General features: G+C 34.4%; 1 protein-coding gene across 3 annotated transcripts; it reads right to left on the bottom strand.

The window, feature by feature from the left end:
* Positions 1 to 954: 954 nt before the first annotated feature.
* LOC149160530 (mediator of RNA polymerase II transcription subunit 33A-like) lies at positions 955 to 6399 on the bottom strand. 3 transcript variants are annotated; one of them, XM_089436721.1, is made up of 3 exons: positions 6024 to 6399; positions 5585 to 5882; positions 955 to 1273 (listed from the first exon to the last, which is right to left on the bottom strand). In XM_089436721.1, exons 2-3 carry the CDS (start codon positions 5863 to 5865, stop codon positions 1264 to 1266), a joined length of 291 nt encoding a protein of 96 aa, XP_089292847.1. In that variant the 5' UTR covers positions 5866 to 5882; positions 6024 to 6399; the 3' UTR covers positions 955 to 1263. The 3 variants fall into 3 exon arrangements, with proteins under 3 accessions (XP_089292847.1, XP_089292846.1, XP_089292845.1); XM_089436720.1 differs by having other exon boundaries at positions 956 to 1273; positions 5976 to 6399; XM_089436719.1 differs by having other exon boundaries at positions 960 to 1273; positions 5585 to 6399.
* Positions 6400 to 8716: the final 2317 nt, after the last annotated feature.

The following is an 8716-nucleotide window of genomic DNA, read 5'->3' as shown; positions in this document are numbered from 1 at the left end:
GATGTTCAGAAATTTCTACAGGATGTTCTAAAATTGGATTTTGGAGGATGGGTGAGTGAGAGAGGATGCATGAATGGATAGGGCGGTAGGGTAGGGGTCTGAAATGACCCAATGACTGATGGATGAAGTGATGAGAGGGTGTGGAAAGCTAACTTGACTTAAAGAAGGCTAAGGTAATGGAAGAGCAAGAAGGTAGGGTTACGTGGGCAGAAGAGTAGTTGTGAGATGAGGAACCTAACTAGGAGATGGAGCAGCTGGCCTGGACGAAGCTTAGGTGGATGAGAGAGTGATGGAGATGCCCTGCACGGTGTACACTTAACCAATTCAACCAAGTCCTGCACACAATCAAAATCTTAGCTAATCTATCCTAACTGTCACCGAAGCAAATGAACAGCAGCTTTATTTCTTAAAGAGAACCATGTACAGCACTTAATCAAAGAAACATCTCAAAAGGTCTGAACGCATGACTAACTTCTACAAATGAAGACATTACACCAAAGATTGCATGGTCAAGCAAACTAGTGTTTTTGTTGGGCAGCACTGTTTCTGCAATTCCAGCCCCTGATCCAATAAGGGAGAGGTGAAACTGAGAGTGCAGACAACCCCTTTTTCTGGAGCTTTATCAATTATTATCCTATCAATCTATTCTACACATCTGAAGCAATTCTATTCCTCAACAGTGACCTATTTAACCAACACAACTAAATCTTGCTCAACAAAACCACGTTTCAAATGCATAAAAGGAAAATCACAGTGCTTAAAGGAAAGATAACAATACAAAGAAGGAGGCCCTAGGCTCTCAGGTTGGGCCCAACCCCGAGAGCTATGGCTCCTATAAAAACTCAGAGCTGATATCAAATCTGACTGCTTCTCATTATCAAAAAATAATCATAAGTCAAGAGTTATGCCAACAATGGCTACAAGAGAACAAAACAGAGCTAGCAGCACTGTAGTGCAAAATATGCAAGAGTTTTTCAAAAGTCCCTCACGAAGGCTGAGGCCTTAACATTTATACACCACGAGGCCCTAGCTGGCCTCCTAAATCCATGGGACTTGGCTGCCCAAACTGTGAGTGAACAGCTCCTTCCAAAAAATCTGTTTGGCTGCCTTCTAGATCCGGTTTTGGTGGCCTTTGGAGCTCGGAGTTGGGGGTGAAGATCCCGAGGGAGGCTATTTAATGCCATAGACAACCCCCCTACGAATCCTCAACCCAAGCTTGGCTGTCTCCTAGCCCATGTCTGCTCGGTTTTGCTCCAACATGTGTCAAAAAATCCTGAAATGAGCACGTGTTAGCCACCTAGGAATAGTGACTACCCTTATTCGTACAAATGACATAAACATACTAAAAAATAATACATAAGTTATGAAAAATGAAGGATTGAACAGGGATAATTAGGCCAAATGAGCCCAAAATGTTACCAAATTTGGGGCCCATCATATGGCATTTACTTGTAATCATTGAATCAATGACTTAACTTGAAAGATCCCAATTAGAAAATGAAGAATAGCATTTCAAAGGAATCAATGAATTGTATCACCTCATAAAATACATGAATAAATGATTGTGTTTGTCCCAGAGTGTAATCAAGAGGAGCACAAAGTTAGAGTGCAATCAAGAGAAGCCAGACAAAATAACTTGCAAACTTCTATCTTGTTGACTAGTGCATATACTAAGATATTTGTATTGTTGTTTCAATGATACTACAATTTTATGTCATATAAATCCGAAGGGCATAGACTGAAATCTGTTGCTCACCAAAATGGCTATGGTTACACATAAAATCATGGACTTCTGCAACAAAAGTCAATGTTAATGATTGGACCATGATGCTTATAGCTAATGCATGAATCTATGGCATTTAATTGTAATTAGTAATTTAAAAATCCCAATAAGAAAACTAAGAATAGAATTCCAAATTAATTAAATAATTGTATCACCTCATAAAAGACATGAATAAATGGTTGTGTTCGTACATGAGTGCAATCAAGAAGAGCACGAACTCCAAGAATGCAATCAAGGGAGAAGCCAAATAACGAACTTGCAAAAATCTATCTTGTAGACTATTGTGTATTCTATGATGATTGTGTTCTCATTTCAATGATGTTATAATTTCAGATACGATAAATCCAAAAAGCATAGAAAGAAATCTCATGTTCACTAGAATAGCTATGGTTACACACCAAATCATGGACTTAACCAACAAAAATCAACGTTACTGATGTAGAATAGAGGTGGAGCAAGCTGAGAAGAAACAAACAAGTCTTCAAGGTGACCGGAAAGACACCAAGCTTGGTCTTGAGAATCAAAGACTATGGTTCCAACTAACTTTGGATGAGAGCAATAGTACCAATTGATGTGTGTTCACTGCTGAAAAAAGTAGAAAACCAATGAAAAGGGAGGCAAGAAAAGTAAGAACAACACAAGAAAGAGATACAAAAGTATTTGCCGTTAGTACAATTTGATGCACTCTTTTATTATATGGGTATGTGTATATAAGAACGCAATGAGTGAATATTTAGTATGGACAAGATTATCACAATTGCCATACAAAGCTTGCATGCTTGGCTTCTAAATATAACTCATCTTCTAGACCTTCAACCTTCTTGATAAAAGAAAACTCACCCAATTCCTCAATGTATGCCAACATTTTACAGATCAAGAACCATGGAAACAACAGTTGGCTAGCTCTTTAGCTCCTTTTTGCTTTTTGCGGATTAATGATTAGTGATAGGAGGTGCTTTTGCACTCACGATGTGGTTTTACACTGCTTGTCCTTCTGAGTCTCATTGATCTATTTTTTCGCCATTCATTGGACATTAACAAAATTATTATCTTATCTTATGTTGGTCACATTAGAAAGATGCAAGAACCATTGAAATGAAAGGTAGAAGGACATTGATAAGGAAAATAATTGCTACTGTTCAATAAAGTGGTCTGAGATATTAAACCAAACAGAAGACTGCGGCTCCAGACAGTGACCTCCATTAACACTGTTTTAGACAGATTTGCTCAAAATTTGCAGAGTCATTTTCAAGACTAAAAGAATGAGGATCTGAAGTGTTTTTTTAATTGGTTAACTTCAACAACTTAAAATAGTGAAAAGGGAAACAATAAAATAGAACACTGTTAGCAAGATGTTGCATGCCCATCACCACTTCTAATGATATGCCTAAAGGGCAAATGCACTAAATTTGCCTCTTTTCAGAAGATGGTTGAAACAAAAGAATACTTTGAACCCTAGTAAAGATTCATTGCATGGAAAACAAGCAAAATAATGCAGCTAGACGAGACAAATGCTATAAACAAATGTACCCATCAACCAACAACATTTCATGTAACTGGAAGGGGCAAGAAGAGACTAAAACCATCTCGAGGAAATGGAGATACAAAAAAAAATACCAAAAAAAGTTAAATAGACAACAAAACGAAGATCAGGCAAAATAGAGTAACAAAATTTCATTCGAAGCGAGCATTTAATACATAGAGACAAGCTTGAACTACAAGACCTTCAAAGGCCTCAACCTGACATGGATATTGACTAAAACTACCTTTTTATGGGCCAAATATGTGATTACTCAAATATTTTAAAAGTAATTCCCAACTAATCCTCATAAATGTCCAATTAGGATAAGAAAACGTAAGGTATCTGGGAAAAAAATTGATAACCATACATATTACAAACTTAAAGACACATAAGATAAGTAAAACCAAGGACATCTTGGGATTTTAACGTTATTTTACTAATGTGTAAAATAAGGACCTAATAAATTTGCATAATGAAATTATGACTCGATAAGCACAGAAAGGACATTTCTTCCACCAGATGTTAGCCTGGTTAAAGAAACAAGAATTGCTTTCCAAAGGTGACACTCCCCATCACAATCACCTCGGAGTGGATCCATATTTCAACAATATAAAGTTATAAACAACTCTTGGATCGTGGGAACTGACTCCAATAGCTAGAAATGTTTTCTATGAGAACAGAATCATCTCCACCTGCTGTTGACAAATTTAACTAAGAAATATTACTGATAACAGGATATGTTTCTTGCCAATTAGGAATTACCTCCTGCAACTTTGGAATGGTCTTTAAAGAAAGAACTATACTAAAACAATCACCTTAATAGCAAAACATTAGAGGGCCAGATAGGTATTTCCCTGAATTCTGATTTTTATGCGTCTTACTTTGCCAGTTCAACACCTTAGATGTTTTATCAATGATTCCAATATTAAAAACTTTTCGCAAGACTTACCAATGCCAGTACCAAAGCTTATATTAGCATATAGACCTGCAGATACTTGCTAGTACTCATAATCAAAACTGACTGAAAGAATAACGTTCAGATTTGCTACTCCCAAGATTGGTACAAGCTAACATTATAACTTATAAATTATATATCATTATATATCATCGAGACATGGAACATAACATGGTTGAGACATGATTACAGAGTAAACTTTAACATCTTTGAATTGCGTAGCAAATCTACATTCGACATGGATACTAGAACCATGCAAGTATGTGAATATGCTATAACACTTTAAATTGCCATGATATACATTTAGCATGGATACTTATAGAACCATGCACGTGATGTGATATGCTATAACACTTTAAATTGCCATGATATACATTTAGCATGGATACTTATAGAACCATGCACGTGATGTGATATGCTATAACACTTTAAGTTTAAATAGTCATGATATCATTTTAAGGAAAATCAAACTCTAAAATATAAAGTCGATTTGAATTTTTATAATGCGGAATGTACATTTTTGAAAATATTTATAAGGTGCCAATTCTGCAACTGAACTGCGCACATTCAAAACCAGCCCAAACTTCAAGTGAAGTTTAGGGTTTTGCCCTAATTGAACAAGTGGATTCTCAACACAAATAATTTTAGTGAGGACTAATGCTTAAACGATAAAAAAGGATGTTAACCATAATTGACAAAGAATGCCTTCAATTCAGGAAAGTAGGGTAGTAAGGATGAATAACATAATGCCAAAGATGGATATATTCTAAACACTAATCGACCAAATGGGTTCTTCGAACAGGTAACAGAGATGGTGGTGATCAACCTCCAATGCCAAAGGTGGATATTAGCCCCCATTGACCAAATGGGTTCTAAACACAGGTGAGTAGAGTGGTAGTGATCAATTCAAATGCCAAAGGTGGATGTTAGCCCTAATCGACCAAGTGAGTTCTAAAGACAGGTAAGTAGAGTGGTGGTCCGCAATCTCAAATGCCAAAGGCGTATGCTAACCACAAGACAAAGTGGGTTCTAAATACAGGTAAGTGGGTTGGTAGTGATGAACTGCTAGTCAGCAATTATTATCTTTCCAAGCACAACATAGCCCCTAATTCCAGGAGGATCAATGTACCAACAAAATGGACAACCACCAAATCAACAGAACGATTCTCGAGACCCTCACCACCAACCCTTTGTCTATCAGAAGATATGCCTTGCCTTGTTGCTCAAATGCTTTAAAAAACAGTTGAGGAAGCCCATTTTCAAAATCCATAATGCCCACTGGATCATATCAATTGGAAATGTAAGTGCAGAACCAAATAAATACCTGGATGTCAACAAAGCCAGAATATGTAGGGAGTTCAGGAGCTGAGTTCGCATGGCTTGTTCAATATATTTCCATAACATGGGTCCATTGTTGCTCCAACAGAGATTGGATATCAGTAAATGTCCCAGCTCCACACTGGGCACCTGCAAGCCTGCTTCGAGAAGACACTTGGTAACTTCAACTCCCCACAAGAGAGCAGGGTCCCCCCGTTCCTGCAACAGTTGTGTCAGCTCTAACACCTTTTGCTGCCACTGCTGAAGAGATGAGGAATCCACAGCCATCTGTTCGTTTTTTGTTCCTGTATTTTCAATCCACCACACAGACAGACAGTCGGAGTTAATAATATTCAGGCGTATGCGATCTTGAACTTCCCAAAATGTGAGATTGGTACCTATCAAGACGAAATGCCCGAACAGTTCAGATGGCTTTTTACGCCTACCTAGAAAGCCAAAAGGCCTGAACGGATCAGATGGGTTTTTAGGCCCTAGTCAACATCTGAGGTGTTGGTAGGTACTGGCATTGATAGGGAAGCATGGGCAGACAAAGTAGGTGTGAGGGGAGGCTCCCTTGAAGAGCCAAAGGAATGTGTTTCGTTCATACTACCATCTCCACTGGTCCGGTTTTTAAGAGAAATATCGATTATTTTATTCCTTAGAAACGGGTCGTTTACAAGATCTACATTCGTTGAATTCGTCGGTGGACGCCACACCAGCATCGAACGTCGATCTCTTTCATCCATCGATGAAAGACGATCATTAATCGAGGTGAAGGTATCGCTCTGGTAAATTTCAGTTTTTGGCTGGAACAAAATTGTCAATTTTTTATCAAATAAAATCTCCAGCATTGTGGGGAGGTTAAATACAAATTTATGACAGTTTTAAATAATAATATTAAAAAATTCCAAACTTTCCACTCACTGTATAATTGGGTTTAGGTATTTTAAAAAAAAAATGAACTTTTAACTGTATAATTGGAACTGTGTGTATGGCAAGGACAAATTTTAAATAAATTGGAATTTAGACTAAAAATTTGTAGGAGTTGAGGGTGGGAGATAATCGTGAGGATTTTAATGCTTCGAAGAGATTTTTATTCAATTGAATTGGGTACAATTGGTTTTAACCGCGTTTAAATTTATTATAATTTTGGTATGAAGTTAGTAGTGGGTTCGTTTGAACTGTGTGTAAATTTATTATAATTTCGTTGTCAAATTATTAGTGGAGACAGGTTAGTAAAGAATTTTCAGTCGACAGGTTATTCTCTTTATTTTTAGGAGTTTTTTAGCTAAACGGAGACATTTTTATGATAAATTTGGCACAATAACATTTCCAGTGTTAAATAAATTGTTTTTCATTTAATATTAAAACTAGGTATCAACCAAATTCAATTTTTATATTGAAATAATATTAAAATATATAAATAAATTTGTTGTACTTTAATTTATAGAGGAAATAGACTTTTTCAACATAATCTCTAAAACAAATTCAAGAAAAAATGCGATTTTTTTGTTGTTTAAAATGTAATTTTGAATGCATAAATGGATTAAATACCTTGAAACACTCGTTGAGAATTCGAATTCCACAAATTAAACAACTTAAACTCGAGTTTTTAAAAAAATTCAGGCAGATTTTAGTTAGAATTAACAAGTGAAAAAAATCATTTCGTCTATAAATTAGACTACACCAATAAATTTTAATTAAATATTTAACAAGGGCTACAGAGTAGTAATTGTTTATAATTAGATTTATTAAAATATGTTTTTAATATAATAATAAGTTACTTTAAATTGAAAATATTGTGAAAAAATTATAATTCATGAAAATAGAAATAATAGAAAACAAAAAAATCAAAAAGTTAAATAAAAAGGAAATAAAATTAAAAACAAAAAATTGGTAAATAATAGAAATTGAATGTACTAAACAACTCATAATAAAATCTCAACCAATTACCTTACAAATAAATAAATTTCAATAATAAAAATTAAATTCCTAATATTATATTATAGATAAACATCATAATTTTTTGTTCAAAACAAACTAACACCCAGTGAAAAACAAAATTAAATACATAATAATATGTATTATAAACTTAAAGTAAATTTGATATGAAAGTCTTTCAACTATGTTAACATAACACCAGAAAAATGCAATTTTTAATTAAACATATCTGGTTTAATTCAACTAAATATAATATTTACTTGTTTTAATAAATTAAAAATTCCCTATTATAGTGTTTTGATAAAACTAATTAGTTGTATACTCTTCCCTGATTAGTTGAGATATTGACGGTTGAACCTATAGAACAAGATGGGCTGCCAAAACCCATTGAGTGTGACCCTTTTCAACCATCCAAGTAGTGGAAGTTGTTGTTGATGGTTGTTTGGCAAAATCATGATTTTAGGTGAACTCCCACTATAGCATAAATGGTAACTTTCTTGGTAAGAAAGGCACCTTGTTGTTATGTGAGCCATCAGTGAACAGGTGAGAAAATGTCCCTTTTGGAAGAAGTATTTTGTGTGGTGTGTCCCATTGTAGTTGGTATGGATATTTTAAGTATTAAAACACAACAGCATTTATTAGGTGTAAAGGAACATTTCAATAACTTTCAATTTTGTTTTCATCTAAATATGGTCATTTGCAATGCACGCACATTGCAATTCAATTAATTCTATTTTACTCTGAGTGGGCCCACTTTTACATTATAGTATTAAAAATTCCATGTGAATCATTAAGAGCAGGTTCTAATATGAAATTTTAAATTAAAATGTTTTATTTAATTTAATAATGATAATAAGGAAATTAGTATTTTAACGTAGGTTAAGAAGATTTGATTATTGATTGAATTCAATAATGACATTGTGATTTTTTTAAATAATATGTTTCATTTTGTGAAATAAAAACACGTGTTAAAAAAATATTGATTAAGTTTAAGTACGAAAGTATGATTATTTTCAGAAACGTGATATAGTTAAGTTGACGTAATTGTTAAATTTAATAAAAATTGAAATTTGACATAATATAAAATGATATGATATGTCGGTTAAGTGGAAGTACAATAACATAATAGGTTCGTTAAGTCAAAGTAATTTGGAATTTCATATAATATAAAATGATATGATAGGTCGGTTAAGTGGAA

Source organism: Pinus tabuliformis, chromosome 5_2, assembly GCF_031772625.1.
Source record: "Pinus tabuliformis cultivar Carrire ecotype Pingquan chromosome 5_2, CPIR1, whole genome shotgun sequence".
In the NCBI taxonomy this organism is placed as follows: Eukaryota; Viridiplantae; Streptophyta; class Pinopsida; order Pinales; family Pinaceae; genus Pinus; species Pinus tabuliformis.
Note: the sequence above shows the minus strand (reverse complement) of the source record. Positions and strands in the feature narration are given on the sequence as shown.

Excerpts from the sequence above, each read along its gene's own strand:
- LOC149160530 (XM_089436721.1), bottom strand. The coding sequence starts at position 5,865 with ATGGCTGTGGATTCCTCATCTCTTCAGCAGTGGCAGCAAAAGGTGTTA.